General features: G+C 48.0%; 1 protein-coding gene across 3 annotated transcripts; it reads right to left on the bottom strand.

Annotated features, from left to right (window-relative positions):
- Positions 1–2,914: 2,914 nt before the first annotated feature.
- Positions 2,915–27,317, bottom strand: LOC144504100 (secreted phosphoprotein 24-like). Of its 3 annotated transcripts, XM_078229276.1 has the most exons (9): positions 25,977–27,317; positions 23,911–24,063; positions 16,062–16,216; positions 10,642–11,358; positions 10,333–10,436; positions 7,968–8,096; positions 6,602–6,883; positions 3,217–3,255; positions 2,915–3,094 (listed from the first exon to the last, which is right to left on the bottom strand). In XM_078229276.1, exons 4-9 carry the CDS (start codon positions 10,691–10,693, stop codon positions 3,062–3,064), a joined length of 639 nt encoding a protein of 212 aa, XP_078085402.1. In that variant the 5' UTR covers positions 10,694–11,358; positions 16,062–16,216; positions 23,911–24,063; positions 25,977–27,317; the 3' UTR covers positions 2,915–3,061. The 3 variants fall into 3 exon arrangements, with proteins under 3 accessions (XP_078085402.1, XP_078085401.1, XP_078085400.1); XM_078229275.1 differs by lacking the exon at positions 10,642–11,358 and having other exon boundaries at positions 25,977–26,798; XM_078229274.1 differs by lacking the exons at positions 10,642–11,358; positions 25,977–27,317 and having other exon boundaries at positions 23,911–24,466.
- Positions 27,318–27,453: the final 136 nt, after the last annotated feature.

Raw genomic sequence — 27,453 nt, 5'->3', positions numbered from 1 at the left:
TCACCCACCTACTGACCCTCAGTGGAGGCCCCCTGCCCTTCTTCCTGAGGGTCTGGTGGTGGCTGCTCCTGCGGTGGTCTCTCCATGCCCGCCACCTCCTGAGCTGCCTCCCTCCTCCTCCTCCTTCTCCGGCCCTGCTGCCACCAACATGGCCAGCTCCAGATCGAGCAAACCCAGATCCATCTGCACAGTGGGGTTTGGAAAGGGCGTAGAATGGGAAGGGTGAGCGGGAGCCCTCGAGGCGGCCTCTCACAGTGCGCTTCAGCGCTGCTTGGTGGGGGACGTGGAGTGGGACTTGCTGACGGAACCTCACCCAGGGAGCTGTGCGGAAATGGAAGCCCCCCTCCTCCCCCCCCCGCACCAAGATGTTACTCGTCAATGGGCCAGCATCTGAAGGCAGCAGGAGGAAGGCAGCAGGAAGAAAGCCACCAGGCATCTCCAGGGCCTGCCTGCACCATCCCCCGCACTCCGCTGGCAGCACTTACCTCCTCACGCCAGCTCAAGGCTGCCACGCCAAGTTGAGACTTTTACAAACCTACTCTGATTCGCGCCAAAGTTACATCACGCCAAAGAGGTGGGAGATGCAGACTTGGGCGGAGATTGCCGTGTGGATTCCGACAATGCCGTGTAAAGGTATGTAAACTCATGCTAATCAGCGGCCCGCTGGTTTCTGTGGGCTCCCGGCAGCGCCATTTTTCTCCGGCTGGGAGACGCGAGCGGGTCGTAAAAGCTGTCGGGGAACCCGCAAAATGGCCGACATGCGCATCTCCTGGCCAGAAAAGTTGTGGGTCGCGATGGGAGAATCATGGCCATTAATTCAATTAAAGTGTGTGTGATATAAACGTGTGTTAAACTCAAACAGGGTCCAATACCAGCTTTAAAATCATCAACTTATTCAGCAGCTTTTAACTGAACAGTGTCGGAATATCTTCAAACTCTGAAATATGGTCAGAAAGGTGCAAAAAACACAGAACACAGAAATTCTCCTTGGAAAGTTCCGTGACAGTTCTGAATGCACGGGGTTTCTGCAGTAACGGGGAGTGGGAATGAACAGAATGGTCACTGTCCCCAGTCACACACACTACACTGTACCCATGGCAGTGTGACACCCCCACCCCCACCCCAGAACCCTCAGATTGGAAAGAGGATGCCAGATTCAAAATAAACACCTGAAGAAAAGAATTCAGAGGAACATGAAAATATCAGGATAAGAAATGTCAATTATCGCCCCCCCCCCCTCCCTCCGCTGCACATACCCAACAGCTGTTACTCTGAGCCAACAGTTCTGTTAAAGGCCACATTAGGGGTCTGATTCCCCACTCCCGCTGCAGTGAATGGAGGTTTGGCTGAGTGTCAAATTCTCCGTCCTCGCTGGGAATGGGGTGTGCGAGACCGGAGAATTCCGGTCGACATCCCATCTTGTACTCATTGGAAAAGAGGACTTGGAAATTCTTTAATATTCTTTTCTGAATCGCTTCTTCTCCTCACCCACTCACTGTCCTGCACTGCCAGAGTGCTTGGATTAAAATGGACGAGCTATCTTTCCTCTGTACACACACTCCCAGAACTCACAGGATCTTTCCAGTGCAGAAGGAGTCCATTTGGCCCATCTAGTCTGCACAGACTCTCTGAAAGAGCATTCTACCCAATCCCACTGCCCTGCCTTATCCCCGTAATCTTGCACATTCTTTCTTTGCAGATAACAATCCGATTCCCTTTTGAATACCTCGATCGAACCTGTCTCCACCACCCTCTCAAGAAATCCGTTCCAGACCACCCTCTGGGTGATAATATTTTCCTCACAGTAGATGGTTTGAGTTATAAGGAGAGGCTGGATAGACTGGAATTGTTTTCTCTGGAGTGTAGGAGGCTGAGGGGTGATCTTATAGAGGTCTATAAAATAATGAGGGGCACAGATCAGCTAGATAGTCAATATCTTTTCCTAAAGATAGGGGAGTCTAAAACTAGAGGGCATAGGTTTAAGGTGAGAGGGGAGAGATACAAAAGTGTCCAGAGGGGCAATTTTTTCACACAGAGGGTGGTGAGTGTCTGGAACAAGCTGCCAGAGGTAGTAGTAGAGGCGGGTACAATTTTGTCTTTTAAAAAGCATTTAGATAGTTACATGGGTAAGATGGGTATAGAGGGATATGGGCCAAATGTGGACAATTGGGATTAGCTTAGTGGTTAAAAAATAGGGCAGTAGGGACAAGTTGAGCCGAAGGGCCTTTTTCCCTGATGGAAAATCTATGACTGTATCACTTTTACACAACGGTTCCGCAAGTTGCCATTTGACCAATACGTGCAACAGCAGCGAGCTCCATGCTGGGGAGAGAGGGGTGATGTTTCCATCTCAGATGGACCTTCTCACCATTTCTGTTCTTTTGCAGCCAAAGTCGCTGCTCCCAGCAGTAGATATTGGACGGAGGAAAGCTGTTGTTAAGTACATGTTCGGCAGGTCACTCACTCTCTGTGCTAGAATTCCTACTTCATCATGAAATGAAACTAACAACAGCACGGTGGCACAGTGGTTAGCGCTGCTGCCTCACAGCTCCAGGGACCCAGGTTCAGTTCCTGGCTTGGGTCACTGTCTGTGCGGAGTCTGCACGTTCTCCCCGTGTCTGTGTGGATTTCTCCGGGTGCTCTTGTTTCTTCCCACAGTCCAAAGATGTGCGGGTTGGGTGCATTGGCCGTGCTAAATTGCTGCTTAGTAACCTGGGATGCGTCGGTTTGAGGGATTAGTGGGGTAAACACATTAGTGGTTACGGTGATAGGGCCAAGGTGGTATTGTTGTCAGTGCAGACTGGATGGGCTGAATGGCCTCCTTCTGCACTGTAGGGATTTGATGATTTCTAAGAACAGTCTGGGGCATGTCAGAGAGAATGACTTTGTTGATAATAACTACATACAGATAAGACCATCTACAAAGCACAGAGATTTTTTATTGTTAGAACATGTTTGCCTTAAACATGAAGGAGTAAAGGACAATTGAGAACATCTTCTTCAATGGGAATGAGGTCTTGTGTTGACACCAAGCTGGCTCTTTCAGACGTTTCATTCAGGGTCAGTGTGGGACTCTTGAATCATCACTGTGTTCCTGCAATCAACACAATCAGCAGAATGGTCATTTTCAGATGGGCTGACTTCAATCTGAACTCAATGTTTTATTATTGCTGATCCAGAGACAATTCTCCCACACAAATCCCCGTTTCTACTCACCTTTACAGACGCCTCTTGTGATGCTTCCTCTGATGCCATCTGCATTGAGATATTAAGATAGAGATCTTTAGCACAGGGAACCAACATTCACAAACTTCAGAATTATCTTCAAACAAAAGATGAAACAATAAATAATATTGCGAAACACGTGTAACTGATATTGGGCTGATTCCAAGCCGTCTGCGCCCCGAGAGTGGAGATCCCTACCCCAGATCAACAGACCTTTAAACCCTTCGCCAAGCTTTCTGCCTCAACCTGCTCCCATTCCCGTGGCAGCTGGAAGCGGAAAGCACCCATCATCATTCCTGAATCAGAGGTGACATTGTGGCTCAGTGCTGGGCTAAATTAATCCTGCTCTGTACAACAATAACTTTCATTTATGTAGCACCTTTAATATAATGCAATGCTCCCCCTTCCCCCCAACAAGATGTTTCACAGGAGCATGATCGAGCAAAGCATGAAACCGAGCCACAGACGTTGGTGGAGATGGCGGCTCAGTGGTAATGACCCTGGGCTAGAGGCTCCAGGTTAACGCCCATGGGGACAAGGGTTCAAGTCTCACCACAGCAACTGGAGGATCTTGAGTAAATCCAGAATATAAAAGTTAGTCTCAGTAACAGTGACTGTGATAGGGAAAGAATTCATAGATTCATAGAATCCCAACCATGCAGAGGGAGGTCATTTGGCCTATTGAGCCTGAACCAACCACAATCCCACCCAGGCCATACCCCCGCAACCCCATGCATTTACCCTGTTAATCCCTCCTGACACAAAGTGGAATTTAGCATGGCCAACTGACCTAACCTGCACAGCCGTCCTTACCCAGTCTGGCCTACATTTAACAACACCAGGTTAAAGTCCAACAGGTTTTGTGTATCACTGGTTTCAATAACTCTGTAAGAATTTTAACAACACCAGGTTAAAGTCCAACAGGTTTATTTGGTAGCAAATACCATTAGCTTTCGGAGCGCTGCTCCTTCGTCAGATGGAGTGGAAATGTGCTCTCATTTGAATAAACCTGTTGGACTTTAACCTGGTGTTGTTAAAACTCTTACTGTGTTCACCCCAGTCCAACGCCAGCATCTCCACATCTTCAATAGCTCGACCATTGGTGGCCATACCTTCAGCTGCAAAAGGCCCGAAGATCTGGAATTATCTCCCTGAAACTCTATCCCTCTCTTTCCTTCTTTAAGATGCTCCTTAAAACCTTTTGCTTTGACCAATCCTTTGGTCGTCAGCTCCCAAATCTCTGTCTGTGAGTCGGTGTCAGATTCTGGCTCATGCGAAGCATCTTGGGCTGCTTTGCCATGTTAAAGGTGCTATATAAATGGAAGTTGTTGTAATCTAGGTGGCTCTCATGTGCTGAGATTGCTTTTGTGGCCAGTTTGTATTGTGAGTGGACATTGGGCATCAGTGAAGCAGACGGTTCCGCAGGCTAGACTGCTGTCCTCACTGAGACACCTGGGCCATTGTGATGGCCATAGCTACAGAAGATAGGCAAGCATTGAGGAAAGTACAGTTTGCCTGTCTCTCTCCTGTCTATGACATCAGTCAGGCTGCAGCAGCCCTCCCTTTCAGATCCTCTGAACCCATCGCCAACAGATGAAGAACGTGAAATAACCGTCCTGCCAATTGCTACCTGGAGCTTGAAATAAACAGATTGTGGATCCTGATGCAAATATCATCATTTAGCTTTGGTTGAAACAATCAGGTTTCCCAATGAGACAGCGTGCCAAAAAGCTGGAGAAGGATCTGGAGCAGGGGTATGTTCACCACTGCAGGTAGTGATATTGTCACTGGGCCTATAATCCCCCAGGGAATTCTCTGGGGACCTGAATTCGAATCCCACCACAGCAGATGGTGAAATTTGAAGTCAATATAAATCTGGAATTAAAAAGTTTGATGATGACCACGAAATAATTGTTGATTGTCGGAAAAACCCACCTGGTTCACTAATGTCCTTTAAGGAAGGAAATCTGCCGTCCTTACCCAGTCTGGCCTACAAGTGACTCCAGAGCCACAGCAATGTGGTTGACTCTCAACTGCCCTAGCAAGCTGCTCAGTTCAAGGGCAACTAGGGATGGGCAATAGCTGCTGGCCCAGCCAACGATGCCCACATCCCATGAATGAATGACATAAATTCAGAATGCTACCAGCCACCTCCACCCTGCCGCCCCCCTCCCCCGCCCCCCCTCCGCTTTCTATTCACCTATGGGAAACCAGTAAAAGAAACAGCACAATCTTCATGTGAGCTTAGACCAACAAACCTGCAGCAAGACTGGGTAATACACCACGCAGGGATCCCCAGAATCAACCCATCATTGAAATCAGCAAAAACATACTGGGGTCTTCATGGAATCAACATGCACCAATAGATAGAGAGAAACAGTTAGAAATAGTCAGCAAATATTTCACTGAAGGGGCAGTCATGCTTGGTAAACCCCATAGAGATATTGGAGGAGGCAACACACATGTTAGACGAGGGAATTTTTTTATTCATTCGTGGGACATGGGCGTCACTGGCCAGAATTTATTGCCCATCCCTACTTGCCCTTTATAGAATCATAGAATCTCTACAGTGCAGAAGGACACCATTCGGTCCATCGAGTCTGTACCTACCACAATCCCACACACCCACTCCGCCAATTCACCTAACCTATACATCCCGGGAGACTAAGGGGCAATTTTGCATGGCCAATCAACCTAATCCGCACATCTTTGGACTGTGGGAGGACACCGGAGCACCCGGAGGAAACCCACACAGACATGGGGAGAACGTGCAGACTCTGCACAGCCAGTGACCCAAGCCAGGAATCGACCCCGAGTCCCTGGCGCTGTGAGGCGGCAGTGCCAACCACTGCCACCATGCTGCCCTTGGAGGGTAGTTGAGGGTCAAGAACATTGCTGTGGCTCTGGAGTCACACGTAGGCCAGACCAGGTAAGGATGGCAGATTTCCTTCCCTAAAGGACATTAGTGAACCAGATGGATTTTCCAACAATCGACAATGGTTTCATGGTCATCAGTAGATTCTCAATTCCATATTTTTAAAATTGAATTCAAGTTCCACCATCTGCCGTGGCGGGATTTGAAACCGGGTCCCCAGAACATTAGCTGAGTTTCTGGATTAATAGTCTAGCAATAATACCACTAGGCCATTGACTCCCCTGTGGATGTGGTCTACATGGACTTCAGGAAGTCCTTTCATAAAGCACCACAGAGAACGTTATTGGAAAACGTTATGGGAACGGGAGGAATGATTGGATCAGGGCACCAATTGCCCTGAAATGTAACCTTTTTTAACACGTAGTAATGGTGATGGTGGAAGAAGAGAAAGAGGGAGGCCATGTTCACCTGATTAAAAGCTTCAAAAGATTGGGAGATTACCTCTTCACTGCTGTTGACATATTCTGATGATCCACCATTATTGTTGAACCTTCCTGCTTGTTTTCTGCGACCTTTTCCCACTTTGGTGGGTTTACTGTGAACCTTCCCTCCTTGAGGAGCCTCCCTTTGCTCTTTTGCTCCTCGGAGTACTTCCCGGTCGTTCCTCATCTTCTCCAGCAAATCTCCACTACCCTTGACCCTCCTGAAGCCGTGACATTCCACATCAACATCCAGTACTTCATCTGCTAAGTATTTCACACGACTCCTGCACGAAGCTGTTTCCTGTGGAAACGGAAAGCATGGTTGGGAACAGCACTGTTAATATGCGATTGCTGAAATCTCTTATCAGCTATTGTCCAGAATTTTTACGCTGCAGAATTCTGAGGCTATTCAGCCCATCATGGCTACACTGGCTCTTGGACTGAATCTTAGTGAGATTCTCTCCCCGTTGGCAATGAAATCCTGAGTTTACAACCTGCTGTCTTTAGCTTGACCTGGTCACTGGGAAATGGCTGTGACTTGCTCTTGGGTCCCTCTGCTTTCACTCTGAAAGCAAGCTTTGCGACCTGGGTATGATACCCAATGGAGAAAGCCAATGAGAATTAAATCTTGGGCATAGTTATCCCACTATTGAGGAATTGGGATACAGGGATGGATATTCCAGATATCCCTCCCACTGGAGATTGGCAGCTGCAGAGTTTGGAGAGTTGGGGTGTGTTCTTTCCTCTCTGTGCTGTTGGCCCAATCACTCCATAACCAACCGAATCAACTGTTTGTTGAGGAAGGGCATTATGGGATATGGACCAAATGCAGGTACATGGAGTTAGGCCACAGATCTCATTAAATGGTGGGACAGTCTCAATGGGCTGAATGGCCCACTCCTGTTCGTAAGTTCCAATATTATTCTGCCTTACCAGCACACCCAATGATGATAGCTTAATTGAAATTACCTCTTCATTCACTCTAACCCATCACTCTGGAACAGGGGTCCTCTGTAGGAGGCCAACAGATTTCAAGCCCTGAGCCCCATCCCAATGCTCAGAAAAGTCAACCCAACTTCATGTGGAGCTGAATAGCTGAGCTGTTACTGCAAAGTAACGTGTAGCAACCCTGTCTGGGACCATGGGCTCTGATGAATGGGACCATTCATTCTCTCTATGCCGAGGGATAAATATATTGCTGATTTTGCAAAGTGAGACTACATGACTCCCCGGTTTAAAACAAACACGCTGCTGGTATATGGAGTTAGCATTCAGAAACAGTGTTGGTCATTACCGCAGTGTTAATTTCACAGTGAGTCACTAACGTGTGCTATGCCAGTGAAGAAAGGAAGGTGGGAATGTTTTCTTGTGAACTCAGTACTCACAGCGATCTTGGCAGGCCGGAAATTGCAGCTGGAATCGTCAAACTCAAGCCCAGAGTTTTTGGAGCAGACAGTTTCTTTCACTGAAAAAGCTAAGTCCACGTTGTAGGAAAGTTTCCCTGTGGGAGAAAGCTAGATTAAGAAATAGATGTCAGTCGTGCGTCCTCTTGGCGGTGCCCCGAGATATATCAGCCCCACCATTGCCAGTAACAGGAGGGGGCAAATGCCCTGAATAACTGGCTCCCCCTCACAGTGGCAGGTACATTGATAGCTTGTCAGTATTTGCACCTGGCATTGATGGTGGATCGTGGTGTCCTCGTAGACACCAACAAATCGAGGGATTCAATTCATTGATCGTGGGCCAGTTATGTGATTTGGACCAGTTCCTTCCTTCTACTGACTGTGTGTATGTTAGAAAGGACTAATCTCTGTTGTAAAGGATTGTTGCAAACTCGATATGATGAGGGCTGAATTGTAGATTAATCAGATCAGTAAATTAGCTGACCGTGAGTGGTGGGAGGTTGTGGAGAATGTAGAACAGTATCTTTAGATGAGAATTCTCCCCCAGGTCTGAATCATTTTACAATGTGGGTTCATCCTGGTGAAACTCTCATCTATGTCTTTGTTAAACTCGATTATCCCATCGCTCTCTCTCCTAGCCACTTGAGTTAATTTAAAACTCTGCTGCCTCTGTCGCATTCCCCCTCTCCTCACTGAGGAATACTTTTTCCAAATCCCTCCCTGTCCTTGCCCCTCTCTATCTCGCTAACCTCCTTCTTGTACAACCCTCCGAGATCCCTGCACTCATCTCATTCTGTACGTCCCCAATTATAACCCCATTGGCAGCGGTGTCTTCAGCTACCGGAGCCCCTGGAATTCCTTCCTGAAACCTCCCCGCCTCTCGAGCTCACTCACTCCTCTTTGAAGATGCACCTTAAAATCTACCTCCTGAAAAAAGCTTTTTATCTTTGACCGAATGTCCAGTGTCTGATTTGCCCAATACCTGCTCCTGTGGAGAAGCGCGTTGAGGAGGTTCTGATGTTAAAGGTGCAATAGAAACACATTGTTGGACTGAGTTCAGGATTGGGTGTGGGTGGGGATTGGGTGTGATGTGGTGGTGTTTGGGTGTGGGGGGGTGTGTGGACTGGGTGTAGGTGTGGGGGTGGGGGCATGTAGGTGTGGGGGGATGTGGGTGCGAGGGTGGGGTGATGATGGGGTGTGTGGATTGGGTGTAGGTGTGGGGGTAGGGATTGGGTGTGGGTGGCGATTGGGTGTGATGGGGTGTGTGGGGGATGTGTGGGTGGGGGGTGTGGGGGTGTGTGTGCAGGGGGTGTTTGATTGGGTGGTGATGGTTCACTGTGCTCACTAATGCTCTCACTGCCCAGGCAATGCCGACTCTTCCCCTGCCCAATAGCCTGCAATCTGCCCAGGGGACCATTCAAACATCATCCTGCTGATGTCCCAGGCCCGGGCTGTTTGCATTACTGAGGGGTACCAGCCTGAGGAGAGCTGAGCTTCCCCAGAGTCCACTGGCAACACCATCATCTTAATTTAAACCCCACATCTCACTGGGATCTCAATGTAAGCCCCACATCTCACTGGGATCTCAATGTAAGCCCCACATCTCACTGGGATCTCAATGTAAGCCCCACATCTCACTGGGATCTCAATGTAAGCCCCACATCTCACTGGGATCTCAATGTAAACCCCACATCTCACTGGGATCTCAATGTAAGCCCCACATCTCACTGGGATCTCAATGTAAACCCCACATCTCACTGGGATCTCAATGTAAGCCCCACATCTCACTGAGATCTCAATGTAAGCCCCACATCTCACTGGGATCTCAATGTAAACCCCACATCCCACTGGGATCTCAATTTAAACCCCACATCTCACTGGGATCTCAATGTAAACCCCACATCCCACTGGGATCTCAATTTAAACCCCACATCTCACTGAGATCTCAATTTAAACCCCACATCCCACTGGGATCTCAATGTAAGCCCCACATCTCACTGGGATCTCAATGTAAGCCCCACATCTCACTGGGATCTGGGGGGTGTTCAAATCCCCTCGTTTACCCTGCGTTCATTTGCAAAACATTCAAATCCTGAAAGGCCGCTGAGATTTCTCACATAAAAATCTTGGAAGAGATTCAAATCCCATTCACAACTGTTCCGCTAATTCACTACCTACAATTTCCAGAATCTAACACTGAATTGGAATTAACCTTGCTGAAATCTGATCATGGCCAGGGGGTGAAGTATAACATTCTGCTGCGGTTAGTAATCAGTGTCTAACTGTGCTCGGTAATGTTCCTGTCGATTTTGGACTGTGAGACACACTCAGTGTGGGACACACTTACATCGGTAACAGTGCTGCTGACTGTACGGCACAAATGACTGATCTCACTTATTTCATTCAGCTTCATAACTGCGGCTCTAAGAGCGTCCTCAGGGTTTGGAACTCCTGTGGAGAGAGAAAGAAGGTTGTGTAAAACCCTCCTGGAAAATTCCATTACTGCTTCGTACTCGATTAAATAAATTACCAACAGCTGAAGTGCCCCGTGTTGGATTCGCCAGTCTAACACATTGGTGACATCTCAGTCAGTGAGTCTCACTGGCAAGAAGGTGTTGCTTTATGAGGTGTCTCTCTCTCTCTCTCCAGTACCTACCTGAGCACTGGAGGATCTGCACTGCGGCAATGGTGAGGAGTAAGGATTTCATTCTGTGTCTTGTCTGATCAGCTGGCTGCTTGCGAAGAGTAAAGGAGCTGCTTCTCTCTCTCGCTCTGCCTTTTCCTTACAGCGTTCAGTCTTTATATCCTCACCTCCACCACATTCAAACACTGACTCATATTGACTCAGTGCGCTGATCCTGGACAGGGGCAGCTGCTGCCAAGTGGCTGCAAAATGATTAAATATTCTTCCATTATAGCCAGATGTTTAGTTCTAAAAATGTAACAGTTCATTTGTTAATCTTTCTGATGATGGAATGAACTCGCCAAATAACTCGGCGTCAACTGGATCCAAAGCTGGCGTTAATTCACTGTTTTTAAACGTTGGTTTTCTTCATTCAAGCCGTGTTTTCATTTGGAATAAAGGGATTGTTTGGTTTTGATTTTGTGCTTGACCGTTGCTTCATTGATCTCCTCACACAAATCCACTTCTCTCACCCACCACAGATGATCTCATTTGGTGAGTGTTGTGGAGAGTAGGAAGGACTTGGGAAGGATCTGAGAGTGTTTACTTCACCCAGATGTTGTGGAAGATTCACATTTTTTCTGGGATGAATCACCTCTTGTGTGTTTCTCTGCTTGCCAATTTCCATTCTTGGCTTGTGAGGAGAATCGGAATGCTTTGCTGTTGTTTACATGCTCAGGTTTCCAATCCCTTCAATGAAACATAAAGCCCGTGTATAACGCTATCTCTTCAGTTTTGTCTTATCAGATAATGGATTCCCTTCAATAGTTTGGAGTGGGGGAGTGGTGAAGGGTGCGGGGACGGGGGAGGGAGGGGGGGGGGGGGAGCGTGGTTCCATGATTAAAATGCTCATCCTATTCACCATTTTAGGGAGGGACAGATCGGAATACACTTAACCCACTCTCTGGCCAATTTTCCTGCTAATTAAAGCCAAATGTTTCTCAGAGAATGTTTGTCCTGTCACCAGCCCAGTCAGCTAGGTTGCTGAGATGCCATTTTCCCCCCACCACAATGATAGCAACCCCCTGGCCCTCAGCCCAATGAACTGCCTGACCTCCAGACCAGTGTTTTTCAAAGGTGGGGGGTAACGACCCGCGGGTGAGTCGCAGGATGTTGAAAAATGAGTCGACAAAAATGATCCTAGAAATAGTAGATCCATTGGTGATCATTTTCCAAAATTCTTTGGACTCTCAGGTGGTTCCTACAGTTTGGAAATGTAAGCTCACTATTCAAAAAGGGAGGGAGAGAGAAAACAGGGAACTACAGCCCAGTGAGCCTAACGTCTGTACTGGGGAAGCTGCTAGAGTCTATTATCAGGGATGGACTGGACAGTTTGGGCTACACCCCAAGGTTCTAAAAGAGATAGCTGAGGAAATTGTGGAGGCATTGGTGGTGATCTTTCAGGAATCACTGGAGGCAGGGAGGGTCGCAGAGGACTGGAAAGTAGCTAATGTAACACCGCTGTTTAAGAAGGGAGGGAGGCAGCAGACGGGAAATTATAGGCCGGTTCGCCTGACTTCCGTCATTGGCAAGATTTTAGAGTCCATCATTAAAGGTGAGATCACGGGGTACTTGGAAGTGCATGATAAAATAGGACTGAGTCAGCACGGCTTCGTCAAGGGGAGGTCATGTCTGACAAATCTGTTAGAGTTCTTCGAGGAGGTAACAAGGAAGTTAGATAAAGGAGAACCAGTGGATGTGATTTATTTTGATTTCCAGAAGGCTTTTGACAAGGTGCCGCAGAGGAGACTGTTAAATAAGTTAAGTGCCCATGGTGTTAAAGTAAGATTCTGGCATGGATTGAGGATTGGTTGACTGGCAGAAGGCAGAGAGTGGGGATAAAGGGGTCTTTCTCAGGATGGCAGCCGGTGACTAGTGGTGTGCCTCAGGGGTCAGTGCTGGGACCACAACTTTTCACAATATACATTAACGATTTGGAGGAAGGAACTGAAGGCACTGTTGCTAAGTTTGCAGATGATACAAAGATATGTAGAGGGACAGGTAGTATTGAGGAAGCAGGGGGACTGCAGAAGGACTTGGACAGGTTAGGAGAGTGGGCAAAGAAGTGGCAGATGGAATACAATGTGGGAAAGTGTGAGGTTATACACTTTGGAAGGAGGAATGGAGGCATAGACTATTTTCTAAATGGGGAAATGCTTAGGAAATCAGAAACACAAAGGGACTTGGGAGTCATTGTTCAAGATTCTCTTAAGGTTAATGTGCAGATTCAGTCAGCAGTTAGGAAGGCAAATGCAATGTTAGCATTCATGTCGAGAAGGCTAGAATACAAGAGCAGGGATGTACTTCTGAGGCTGTATAAAGCTCTGGTCAGACCCCATTTGGAGTATTGTGAGCAGTTTTGGCCCCACATCTAAGGAAGGATGTGCTGGCCTTGGAAAGGGTCCAGAGGAGGTTCACAAGAATGATCCCTGGAATAAAGAGTTTGTCATATGAGGAACGGTTGAGGATTCTGGGTCTGTACTTGTTGCAGTTTAGAAGGATGAGAGAGGGATCTTATTGAAACTTACAGGATACTGTGAGGCCTGGACAGAGTGGATGTGGAGAGGATGTTTCCACGAGTTGGAAAAACTAGAACCAGAGGGCACAGCCTCAGGCTAAAGGGACGATCCCCTAAAACAGAGATGAGGAGGAATTTCTTCAGCCAGAGAGTGGTGAATCTGTGGAACTCTTTGCCGCAGAAGGCTGTGGAGGCCGGGTCATTGAGTGTCTTTAAGACAGAGATAGATAGGTTCTTGATTAATAAGGGGATCAGGGGTTATGGGGAAAAGGCAGGAGAATGGAAAATATCAGCCATGATTGAATGGCGGAGCAGACTCGATGGGCTGAGTGGCCTAATTCTGCTCCTATGTCTTATGATCTTATGGATTTCATAACTCAGCACTTGGAAGGCAGTGGTATAATCAGACAAAGTCAGCATGGATTTACAAAAGGGAAATCTTGCTTCATAAATCTACTGAGATTCTTTGAGGATGTAACTAGTAGAGTTGACCGAGGACAGTTGGTGGATGTGATTTATTTTATTTAGACTTTCAGAAAGATTTCGACAAAGTCTCATATAACAGATTACTATGTAAAGTTAAAGCACATGGGATTGCAGGTAATGTCTTGAGATGGATAGAAAGCTGGTGAGCAGATAGGAAGCAAAGAGTTGACATAAATGGGTCTTCTGATTGGCAGGCAGTGAGTAGTAAGATTCCGCAAGGACCTGTGCTAGGACTCGAACTATTCACATAATATATTAATGATTAGGAAGAGGGAACTGAGTGTATCATCTCCAAATTTGCAGATGATACAAAGTTGGGTGGGAGGGTGAGCTGTGAGGAGGATGCAGAGATGCTTCAGCGTGATTTGGACAGGCTGAGTGAGTGGGCATCTGCATGGCTGACGCAGTATAATGTGGATAAATGTGAGGTTATCCACTTTGGTAGCAATAATAGGAAGAACGATTATTATTGGAATGGGTGTAAATTGGGAGGGGTGGATACTCAACGAGACCGTGGAGTCCTCGTGCATCAGTTGCTGAAAGTAAGTGCGCAGGTACAGCAGGCAGTAAAGAAGGCAAATGGTATGTTGGCCTTCATAGCGAGAGGATTTGAGTATCGGGATAGAGATGTTTTGCTGCAATTGTACAGGGCATTAGTGGGGCCACACCTGGAGTATTGTGTGCAGTTTTGGTGTCCTTATCTGAGGAAGGATGTCCTTGTTATAGAGGGAGTGCAGTGAAGGTTTACCAGGCTGATTCCTGGGATGGCAGGTCTGTCATATGAGGCGAGATTAAGTCAATTAGGATTATATTCACTGGAGTTTAGAAGAGTGAGAGAGGATCTCATAGAAACTTTAATATTCTAACAGGGTTAGACAGGGTAGATTCAGAAAGAATGTTCCCGATGGTGGGGGAGTCCAGCACTAGGGGTCATAGTTTGAGGATAAGGGGTAAACCTTTTAGAACTGAGGGGAGGAGAAATTTCTTCACCCAGAGGGTGGTGAATGTGTGGAATTCACTCCCACAGAAAGTAGTTGAGGCCAAAATATTGTGTGATTTCAAGAAGAAATTAAATTCTTGGGGCTATAAGGATCGAGGGATAAGGGGGGAAGGGGGGATCAGGATATTGAATTCGATAATCAGCCATGATCAAAATGAATGGCGGAGCAGGCTCGAAGGGCCGAATGGCCTCCTCCTGCTTCTCGTTTCTATGGGAGTGATTCTCCCAAAAAGTGCTGAATTGGTGAGAAAACTGTTCTGGATCCCGACTGTTTTGTCAGTTCAGCTTCTCACCTGAATCTCCGCACTCTGTGCACTGCAGAGGTCCCAGTCGTGAATCTCATTAAAATGTCGGGGCCGGAGTTTGACAGTTCTGGAACTCTGCGCATGCGCAGTGGCTCCGATCTGTCAGTCCCCCCCGATCGCTGGCCAGCCCGGGACCCCCACAGTGCTGCCCCTCCAGCAACCCCCCATGGCCCAATCGGGGCCCCCATAGTAATTCATGGGCCAGCCCTGACCCCCTCTCCCCTGTCCTGGAGTGCCCTGATGGCAAGGCCCCACCCCCCAGCATTGGTGATACCCCCACCCCTGCTGCAGACCACCCCCCTCCCGCTGAACCCCTCCGGGATCAGACTCCCCGGAAGCAGGCCCCCCCCCGCCCCCCCAGCAGACCACCATCCCCCCGCAGAAGTGGCGATCCCCCATCCCCCCTCACCCTAACAGACCCCCCCCACCCCCTCTGACCACCCTCCCCCTGGGGTCAGACCCCCCGGAGGCAGGCCCCCCCCTCCCCCCCCAAGCAGACCACCCTCCCCAGCAGTGGCCATCCCCCATCCACCCTCAGCCTAGCAGACTCCCACCCTGCTGATCACCCCCCCTGGGGTCAGGCCCCCTGGAGGCAGGACCCCCCGCCACCCCTCCCCTCCGGCAGATCACTCCCCTGCCCAGCCTGCCCAGCCTGCCCCAATCGCTGCCCTCCCTCCAGCCCAGACTGATCCCAAAGCAGAGAGGCAGTGAGACCCCCATCCCCATCAATCACACCATGGCCCCGCCCACAGTAGAGCCCGCCCCCTTGGCACTGCCTGATGCCTGATGGGCAGTGCCAAGGTACCCGTGGGCATGGGCACTTTGCCCCTTGGGCACTACTGGGGGCACAGGCTGGCACTGCCAGGGTGTCCATGCCCAGGGGGCACCACCCCTCCCCCCCCATTGCCCATCCCACTGGGGAGCCCCAATTGCCCCATCCCCTTCATTCCGGCCGGCTCTCCCACTTGTTCCCCGAAGCTGGGGGGCTAGTCTGAACCCTGCCCGAGTGAAGTACTCCTGGCCGGTGGGAGATTAACAAATCTACATCTTTAAAATACATTTTAAAAAGATTTAAATGACTTACCTGCCTTCCTGTCGGTTTCCAGCGTGGCCTGACCAGCGACTCTGGGAGATGCGCATGCGTTTCCCATGCTTGCACAAATCCAAGTTCAAGGCGATAGACTCGCGTCTCGCACAGCGACTCGAAGGTTGCGGGTCACAGTGGGAGAATCATGGCCTCTAATTTCATTGAATTCACAGGAAACAAAATTGGGCAGAGTTTTACAACAATCCTCCCAGATTGTTACTTCACACAGCCCGGAAACAAATTACATCCTGTATTCCTGATGTGTTTTAAGAAAACACATTTGGGTAGCACAGTGGTCAGCACTGCTGCCTCACAGCGCCAGGGACCCGGGTTCAATTCCAGCCCCGGGTCACTGTCTGTGTGGAGTTTGCACGTTCTCCCCGTGTCTGCGTGGGTTTCCTCCGGGTGCTCTGGTTTCCTCCCACAGTCCAAAGATGTGCGGGTTAGGTGGATTGGCCATGGTAAATTGACCCTCGTGTCAGGGGGATTAGCAGAGTAAATACGTGGGGTTGCAGGAATAGGGCCTGAGTGGGATTGTGGTTGGGACAGGCTCGATGGACTGAATGGCCTCCTTCTGCTCTGGAGGATTCTATGATTCTATGAAAAGTTCAGGCAGTATCCTGAAATAGTTGTACAATTTTCTCTTTATCCAATGGGTGTACATATTCCCCATTTCCTCTTCCTCAGCTCAGCAACTGAAACCTGGCGTTTATCCTTATTTATAGAACTCAACCTTTTTCATCTTTTTGACGTTTTGCTGTTCTGCTGTATTAAATAAATACATGTTGGTTATTTAAAGTTCCCTGTGATAGTTTTGTCAGATGTTGTTTAAGGATTTAACAGATATTATTGCTGCCAATATCGCTTTGAAGTTGAGGAAGTGTCTTCATCCAGATTTGGATACATTTCCTCAAGCCATTTCAGGTCACAAGGAATCCTCTTCCAAAACCCAGGCTTTCCACTGGCTTCAAGCCAAAACATACATCTATCCAAGTCCCAGAATTGATTGCAAATAATTCACTGCATCTCGACAGACCAAAGTAAAGTCTGAAGCCAAAAGAAAGCAATGAGGAAATATTCACGGACAGTACAGTTTTATCAAGATAAAATAAGGAATAAAGGCAAAATGCTGCGGATGCTGAATCTGAAACAAAAACAGAAAATGCTGGAAAATCTCAGCAGGTCTGACAGCATCTGTGGGGAGAGGAGAGAGCCAACGTTTCGATCTGGATGACCCTTCGCCAGAGCGGACAAGGGAATAAGGAATGATTGGTATAGTCCGTGTAGATGTTCCTGAATTATTTGGTCTACAGTCCAGGCAAGCAAATCCAGGTGAAATAGTAAAGAAAAAGATGGCACCAGAGTGAGGCAACTTCTTGTGAGCTATTCCCAGCAAACCCTCCAATTCCATCCTCTACTCCCATCCTATGCTCTTAAAATTGAACTCCAACTTTTCTAAACTTTCTGATAATGCTCTTTTTCAGTCTCTTACAGATTTGTCACTATAATTGCTACACTACCTTCTGCACCCTCTCATTTCTTTCTCTATGAACGGTATGCTTTGTCTGTAATGCGCGCAAGAAACAATACTTTTCACTGTGTCCCAGTACATGTGACAATAATAAATCAAACTCAAATTAAATGGTGGCTGAAACATTGACTGAGGACAGTTGTACCTTTTAAAGTAAAAGTTTGAAGTTTATTTATTAGTTACAAGTAGCCTTACATTAACACTGCAATGAAGTTACTGTGAAAATCTCCAAGTCGTCACACTCCGGCACCTGTTCAGGTACACTGAGGGAGAATTTAGCATCTAACCAGCACATCCTTGTGGGAGGAAACTGGAGTACCCGGAGGAAACCCACGCAGACACGGGGAGAACGTGCAAACTCCACACAGACAGTGACCCAAGCCGGGAATCGAACCCCAGTCCCTGGCGCTGTGAGGCAGCAGTGCCACCGTGTCACCCATTTAATCATCTGCCTTTGTAGGTGTGTGCATATTTTGAAATCTCAGTGGAAAACATCGGCGAAAAGCCAGCCTGATGGAACCCTTTGGGTTTTATTTTGTGTTCTCGATTTTTAAGCTGTTGAGACATGTTAAGGTGAAAGAATTTAAGAGGAGGAAATGAATTTTCGACCTGTGTTTGGGTCTGTTTTCTGCAGCTGTGCAGGTGCTGATGATGACATACCCCCTCAGTCAGAGAGGTTGTCTAGACATGGTTAACACCAGCTCAACAAATTTCAACAGCAATCAGCCATTGTGGCTTCACAATAGATTTAATTTGCAGAAGTGTTGAATAAGAACACCTGCACACTTACAGAGGAGAATACAAATTCGGGTCACCCAGCAGCCACTTCCATTCTTCAGCCCGCTTGTTTAAGTATAGTAGGCGTGTACCACAAGACCATTTGCTTTCAACACAGATTTCTGTCAGTTGCTTTGAGTGGAAATGTGGAATTGTTCACTTTTGCCAGTTTATATGGAAAATAATTCTCAATCTTTTGGCTGAGAATCGAGAGCAAAGTTCCACTGAGGATGATTCATTGGAAAAATGCAACTGAGGTGAATGAATCCTTTCCCAGCAATGTTTTGAGAAGTTGGCATCACTTTCACTGCGGTCCACATCAAAGCAAATGTCAACTGCATTCAAAATATATTTGCATAGCAACAGGTGTAATTTTCAACTTAGCTTTGGTTTTAACCCTGATAACGGTGCCAAACGGGGCTCATCAGAATGGAGTGACAGGGACCATCCCGGTTGTGGGGGAGACTCAAAGCCCCTTCGCAATCTTTGGCCTCACATTCAAGTTAAAGATAAGGTCAGAAGACCTGGAACTTGAGCTCTGTTCAAGTCTCCACAGATGCTGCCAGATCTTCAGGACGACACAGTGGTTAGCACTGCTGCCTCACAGCGCCAGGCGCCCGGGTTCGATTCCCGGCTTGGGTCACTATCTGTGCAGAGTCTGCACGTTCTCCCCATGTCTGCGTGGGTTTCCTCCGGGTGCTCCGGTTTTCTCCCACACTCCAAAGATGTGCGGGTTAGGTGGATTGGCCATGCTACGTTACCCCTTAGTGTCAGGGGGACTAGCTAGCGTAAATGCATGGGGTTATGGGGATAGGGCCTGGGTGGGATTGTGGGTGGTGCAGACTCGATGGACCAAATGGCCTCATTCTGCACTGTAGGGATTCTATGATTCTATCGACTGGTGCATTTTCTGTTTTAAGTTGCCATTTAAGTTGCCTTTCTTCCGCTGGGTAAAATTCATTGTTCAGGTTTATTTGCGTACATCACTGTTGCTCTGGATGAATTAATACAGAGCCAACAAACCCAGCAGTTTACAGTGACGGGATGAAGGAGATACGGGAATATAATGCTCCATAAGATACAGAAATAGTAATGTCGCTTCCTTGATTGGTACCCGAGCTACCATCCAACTTCTCCATCACTGGGGCACTGTATTTTCGGTGTGTACCATCTACAAGATGATGGTTGGTACCTCACCACCGTTACTCTGACACCACCGTCCTCTTGTCCAAACTCTACCACCGAGAAAAACAAGAGCGGTTTTGTGGAAATGTCACCACCTTTGATCGTTAAATGCCTCCTGATAGTAGAACAGTAGAACAGTACAGCACAGAACAGGCCCTTCGGCCCACGATGTTGTGCCGAGCTTTATCTGAAACCAAGATCAAGCTATCCCACTCCCTATCATCCTGGTGTGCTCCATGTGCCTATCCAATAACCGCTTAAATGTTTCTAAAGTGTCTGACTCCACTATCACTGCAGGCAGTCCATTCCACACCCCAACCACTCTCTGCGTAAAGAACCTACCTCTGATATCCGTCCTGTATCTCCCACCACGAACCCTATAGTTATGCCCCCTTGTAATAGCTCCATCCACCCGAGGAAATAGTCTTTGAACGTTCACTCTATCTATCCCCTTCATCATTTTATACACCTCTATTAAGTCTCCCCTCAGCCTCCTCCGCTCCAGAGAGAACAGCCCTAGCTCCCTCAACCTTTCCTCATATGACCTACCCTCCAAACCAGGCAGCATCCTGGTAAATCTCCTCTGCACTCTTTCCAGCGCTTCCACATCCTTCTTATAGTGAGGTGACTAGAACTGCACACAATATTCCAAATGTGGTCTCACCAAGGTCCTGTACAGTTGCAGCATAACCCCACGGCTCTTAAACTCCAACTCCCTGTTAATAAAAGCTAACACACTATAGGCCTTCTTCACAGCTCTATCCACTTGAGTGGCAACCTTTAGAGATCTGTGGATATGGACCCCAAGATCTCTCTGTTCCTCCACAGTCTTCAGAACCCTACCTTTGACCCTGTAATCCACATTTAAATTTGTCCTACCAAAATGAATCACCTCACATTTATCAGGGTTAAACTCCATTTGCCATTTTTCAGCCCAGCTTTGCATCCTATCTATGTCTCTTTGCAGCCTACAACAGCCCTCCACCTCATCCACTACTCCACCAATCTTGGTGTCATCAGCAAATTTACTGATCCACCCTTCAGCCCCCTCCTCTAAGTCATTAATAAAAATCACAAAGAGCAGAGGACCAAGCACTGATCCCTGCGCCACACCGCTAGCAACCTGCCTCCAATCCGAAAATTTTCCATCGACCACCACCCTCTGTCTTCGGTCAGACAGCCAGTTACCTATCCAATCAGCCAACTTTCCCTCTATCCCACACCTCCTCACTTTCATCATAAGCCGACCATGGGGGACCTTATCAAACGCCTTACTAAAATCCATATATATGACATCAACTGCCCTACCTTCATCAACACACTTAGTTACCTCCTCAAAAAATTCTATCAAATTTGTGAGGCACGACTTGCCCTTCACGAATCCATGCTGACTATCTCGGATTAATCCGCATCTTTCTAAATGGTCGTAAATCCCATCCCTAAGGACCTTTTCCATCAATTTACCAACCACCGAAGTAAGACTAACCGGTCTATAATTACCAGGGTCATTTCTATTCCCTTTCTTAAACAGAGGAACAACATTCGCCATTCTCCAGTCCTCTGGCACCATCCCCGTGGACAGCGAGGACCCAAAGATCAACGCCAAAGGCTCTGCAATCTCATCCCTTGCCTCCCACAGAATCCTAGGATACATTTCATCAGGCCCAGGGGACTTATCGACCTTCAGTTTATTCAAAACTGCCAAGACATCCTCCCTCCGAACATCTATTTCCTCCAGCCTATTAGCCTGTAACACCTTCTCTTCCTCAAAAACATGGCCCCTCTCCTTGGTGAACACTGAAGAAAAGTATTCATTCATCACCTCGCCTATCTCTACTGACTCCATACACAAGTTCCCACTACTGTCCTTGACCGGCCCTAACCTCACCCTGGTCATTCTTTTATTCCTCACATAAGAGTAAAAAGCCTTGGGGTTTTCCTTGATCCGACCCGCCAAGGACTTCTCGTGTCCCCTCCTAGCTCTCCTAAGCCCCTTTTTCAGCTCATTCCTTGCTAACTTGTAACCCTCAATCGAGCCATCTGAACCTTGTTTCCTCATCCCTACATAAGCTTCCCTCTTCCTTTTCACAAGACATTCCACCTCTTTTGTGAACCATGGTTCCCTCACTCGGCCATTTCCTCCCTGCCTGACAGGAACATACCTATCAAGGACATCCAGTATTTGTTCCTTGAAAAAGTTCCACTTTTCATTAGTTCCTTTCTCTGACAGTTTCTGTTCCCAACTTATGCCCCCTAATTCTTGCCTAATCGCATCATAATTACCCCTCCCCCAATTGTAAACCTTGCCCTGCCGTACGGCCCTATCCCTCTCCATTGCAATAACAAAAGACACCGAATTGTGGTCACTATCTCCAAATTGCTCTCCCACAACCAAATCTAACACTTGGCCCGGTTCATTTCCCAGTACCAAATCCAATGTGGCCTCACCTCTAGTCGGCCCATCCACATATTGTGTCAGGAAACCCTCCCGCACACACTGCACAAAAACTGCCCCATCCAAACTATTTGACCTACAAAGGTTCCAATCAATATTTGGAAAGTTAAAGTCCCCCATGACAACTACCCTGTGACCCCCACACATATCCATAATCTGCTTAGCAATTTCTTCCTCCACATCTCTATTACTATTTGGGGGCCTATAGTAAACTCCTAGCAGCGTGACCGCTCCTTTCCTATTTCTAACTTCAGCCCATATTACCTCAGTGTGCAGATCCCCCACGAAGTGCCTTTCCGCAGCCGTTAAACTATCCTTGATTAACAATGCCACTCCTCCACCTCTTTTACCAGCTTCCCTACACTTAGTAAAACATCTATACCCCGGAACGTCCAACAACCATTCCTGTCCTTGTTCTACCCATGTCTCCGTAATGGCCACAACATCGTAGTCCCAAGTACCAATCCACGCCCCAAGTTCATCTACCTTGTTCCGGATGCTCCTTGCATTGAAGTAGACACACTTCAACCCACCTTCCTGTCTACCAGTACCCACCCTTGACCCTGATACCTTCCCCAATACCTCACCACCCTCACTGACTTCTGGACTACAACTCCCTTTCCCACTCCCCTGACAAATTAGTTTAAACCCCCCTGAAGAGCCGTAACAAATTTCCCTCCGAGGATATTGGTGCCCCTCTGGTTCAGGTGCACCCCGTCCTGTTTGTACAGGTCCCACCTTCCCCAGTACGTGTTCCAATTATCCACGTATCTGAAACCCTCCCTCCTACACCATCCCTGCAACCACATATTTAACTGCACTCTCTCCCTGTTCCTCAACTCGCTATCACGTGGTACCGGCAACGTACCAGAGATGACCACATGTTTCGTCTTGGCTCTCAGCTTCCAGCCCAGCTCCAGAAATTCCTGCTTTAAATCCCCGTCCCTTCTCTTACCTATGTCATTGGTACCAATGTGCACCACGACTTGTGACTGTTTCCCCTCCCCCTTCAGAATCTGGAAAACACGGTCTGAGACATCACGGACCTTGGCATCCGGTAGGCAACATACCATCCGTGAGTCTCTTTTGCTGCCACAGAACCTCCTATCTATCCCTCTAACTAACGAGTCCCCAATAACTATCGCCCTCCCGCTCTCCCCCTTTCCCTCCCGAGCCACAGAGACGGACACAGTGCTGGAGATCCTCTCACTGCGGCTCCCCACTGGTATGTCATCCCCCTCAACCGTATCCAAAGCGGAATACTTGTTGCTAAGGGGAACGACCACCGGGGATCCCTGCACGGACTGCTTCCTCCCAGCCCCTCTCACCGTCACCCATCTGTTTTCAATCCTCGGAGTAACTGTATTCCTAAAGCTTGTGTCTATGGCCATCTCTGCGTCCCTGATGATCCTAAGTTCATCCAACTCCAGCTCCAGTTCCCTAACACGGTTTTGGAGGAGCTGCAGATGGGTGCACTTCCCACAGGTGTAATCAGTAGGGACACTGTCGTCGTCCCTCACCTCAAACATAGTGCAAGAGGAACATTGCACTGCCTGCACACCCATCCCCTCGAGATACCTTGCCAGTACCAGGTAGAAAGTGCAAAAATGAATTCAACTCACCCCTGCTCGCCCTTTCAGCCTAAGCCCTGTGAGCCAAAGTCTTATAGCTCACACTCTGCTTCCCACACACTACACTGCCTGCTCCTGACGCTGCCCGCTGTATACTGCAGCCTACCTTTTATACTTCACGCGCTTAAAAAACCCTTCCCAGACTCCTTTGCTGCCCACTTCTAGTTTTCACTTTAAACTTGAAAAACTGCTGTTAAAGTAAAGGCCAAAAAAATACACACACTAGCTGACTAATTAAATAAATAAACAATTCAATTAATCTCTCACCAGCACTGCTGCCTTCAATCACCCCTCTCAGCTTGCTCCAGTGGATCAATGAGCTGCTCCAGTGGATCAATGATCTGGGTAAGTATCGCAGCTAATCCACCATCACATGGTTAATCTGCTGGAATCTTCTTCCATCATTGCTACATCATCGCTCTGCATCAAAAGGGATCGTGTGAAAATAGCGACATGTTTATTACCTTGTCATTAATATCTCTAATAATATTTACTGGGATTAGTCACAAAAACAAGGTTTCCCTTTGAGTGACAATACCACATGATGCAGTTACTAAAATGGTGAGCGGTAACTGTAAGTATGACTTGTCCCAGTGAAGACAGTTCAGTTAGTTCAAGTAGAGGCTGGGATTTTTCCAATCCTGTCGACAGCGGGATTCCTGACGAGTGGGAATGGAGAATCTGGCTGAAGGCAAAAAGTCGGAAACCCACCAGCGTGAGAACCAGTTGCAATGCCCCCAAATGGCAGGTTAATGGCAGGTCAGTTATGGTGCTGCCTCGTGGCATGGACGCCATTTACATTCATTTAAATCTCATGAATGTTCATTAAAAGTGCTGCTCGCTGGCTCCTCCCCCCGGCGTCCAATCTTGTGTCACACCAACGGGAATTACTCTGGCCTCAAACCCATTTGGAAAGGAGTGGCGTGCACAATGTGGACCTCAGTTGACTCGTGACTTTGAGGTGAGTAAAAAAGAAAGGGCGGCATGGACAAGTTGGGCTGAAGGGCCTGTTTCCATGCTGTAAATCTCTATGGCTCTATGAGTACAACACACCATAGTGCTGTGTCACCCTTGTAGAGGGAGTGCAGGGAAGATCTACTGGACTGAATCCGAGGATGACGGGACTAACATAAGAGGAGCGACAGAGTCGGTTAGGATTGTATTCGCTGGAGTTCAGAAGAATGAGGTGGGGTCTCATAGAAACCCATAAAATTCTAACAGGGTTAGACTGGGTAGATGTGGGAAGGATGTTCCCGATGGTGGGGGACTCCAGAACCACAGGTCACAGTCTGAGGTTTCGGGGTAGACTGTTTAGGATGGAAATGAGGAGAAATTTCTTCACCCAGAGGGTGGTGAATGTGTGGAATTCACTCCCACAGAAAGTAGTTGAAACCAAAACATTGAATGTTTTCAAGAAGAAATTAGATATAGCTCTTGGGGCTAAAGGGATCAAGGGACTATGGGGGGAAGGGGGGGATCAGGATATTGAATTTGATGATCAGCCATGATCAAAATGAATGGCGGAGCAGGCTCGAAGGGCCGAATGGCCTCCTCCAGCTTCTAGTTTCTATGTTTGCTGTGATGAACATCACACTGCTGTGGCTGGAGGGTTAGCCTGCTCCTGATATTTGCCAACATTGATTGCAAGGACACCACTCAGCTGTGGGAGTCACACAGGCCTCCATTTTCAGACACTGACCAGTACACAGCCCAGGGGTGAGGAATGCAGAGGTCATCTGCTCCGGGTGGTCGACACTGTTGTCCACAAGTACACCAGAATTGGACTCAAGCAGAACTCCACTTTCACACAGGAATATTTCAACTGGGGATGGGGTGTCAGGGGAAGGTGGGGATGATGAACACAAGGGAGACAGTGGGGGCGGAGTAGGGGAGCACGGTGGAAGGTAGCAAGGCCTGGGGCTGGAGGAGGATGGGGGACAATGGCAGGCAGAGGGGGAAGTATGTGCAGCGAGAAGCTGGAGCCCAGTAAGGGTACATGAAACACTGACAAGACAGGGAGGGTCAAAGGGGTGTCACATCTTTGACTAGAAGGGGATACACGTAGGTTCGGAATAGGAGGGCTGTGTGGCCAGGTACATTACGGATGGACACTAAGCACCTGGGAGTGGTAGTTTGGGAAGACTGTGGCCATTAGTCCTCGTGGCAATGGGGAACTCTGGGAAAGTTTAGGTCCTCGGTCCCTGAGGATTGCACAGCAAGGGCAGGTCAGAGGTGGGAATCCTGTGGCGAGTAACTCACCTCCTGACTCCCCAAAGCCTGTCCACCATCTACATGGCACAAGTCAGGAGTGTAATGGAATGCTTTCCACTTGCCTGGATGGGTGCAGCTCCTGTTGAAGTGGAAACTTTCCTGCTTCTTGGCTGTGATAGAAAGACTCAACAAAATTCATTCCGACAAAAGAACTAGGCTTTATTTACGAAAGACTGCATGCAGTTTTGGCTGAAAACTTGAGTTCAGAGAGCAGTTGGTACAACTTGCTAATTCCCCCTCAAGTCCACAATTACATAAAGAATCAGTTCAGTATTTATACATAATCATTATCAGTTTGCGTGACCAGAGCATATTCAGGAATTCGATTAGTAATAGAATCATAAGCAATGTCATTAATCATGACATAACTTGCTGACCTCCTAGAACTCTGTCTCATCATTCATACCCTTATCTTGTCCTTTGATGTAACAGAAGGTCGGTGACTCCGTCATCCCTGACCTTATCTTGTTTTCTTTACTCATACAGCCTTAAGTTATGCAGAGTCAGCCTTGCTTATATTGTACCAAATAGCTGACCAATTTTCCCATCATGCTGTTCCTTAGTTCGTACAACTTCACACTCCAACGACATTCAAGAAGCTTGACACCATCCAGGATAAAGCTGCCTCATTTGATGAGCATCCCTTCCACAAACATTCACTCCCTGCATCACCAACAGTGTACCATCTACAAGATGCACTGCAGCAACTCACCACGGCTCCTTAGGCAGCACCTTCCAAAGCTATGATTTCTGCCAAGAAGGCCAGAGCAGCAGATGCCTGGGAACCACCACCTGGAGGTTCCCCTCCAAGCCACTCACCATCCTGACTTGGAAATATATCAGCCATTCCCTCACTGTTGCTGGGTCAGAAACCTGGAATCCCCTCGCTAACAGCACTGTGGGTGTACTTACATCACATGGATTGCAGTGGTTTAATAAAGAACAAAGGACAAAGAACAAAGAAAATTACAGCATAGGAACAGGCCCTTCGGCCCTCCAGGCCTGCACCGACCACGCTGCCCGACTGAACTAAAACCCCCTATCCTTCCGGGTACCATATCCCTCTATTCCCATCCTATTCATGTATTGGTCCAGACGCCCCTTAAAACTCACTATCGTATCTGCTTCCACTACCTCCCCCAGCAGCGAGTTCCAGGCACAAAGAAAGCAGTTCACCAGCACATTTTCAGGGGATGGGCAACTGATTCTGGCCTCGCCAGCGACACCCACATCCCATGAATGAATGATTAACAATTTTTAAAATTGATGGGGACACATGTCAACACTCATTCTTTGATGGAGACTTTCACATCAGCACGATCTCATCCATTACATTGCTCACACTCCATCCACTGGGGCCTCTGGGGAGGGTTCATTGCTCACACTCCATCCACTGGGGCCTCTGGGGAGGGTTCATTGCTCACACTCCATCCACTGGGGCCTCTGGGGAGGGTTCATTGCTCACACTCCATCCACTGGGGCCTCTGGGGAGGGTTCATTGCTCACACTCCATCCACTGGGGCCTCTGGGGAGGGTTCA

Source organism: Mustelus asterias, chromosome 14 (assembly GCF_964213995.1).
Source record: "Mustelus asterias chromosome 14, sMusAst1.hap1.1, whole genome shotgun sequence".
In the NCBI taxonomy this organism is placed as follows: domain Eukaryota; kingdom Metazoa; phylum Chordata; class Chondrichthyes; order Carcharhiniformes; family Triakidae; genus Mustelus; species Mustelus asterias.
This window is presented reverse-complemented; position numbering and strand designations above follow the sequence as displayed.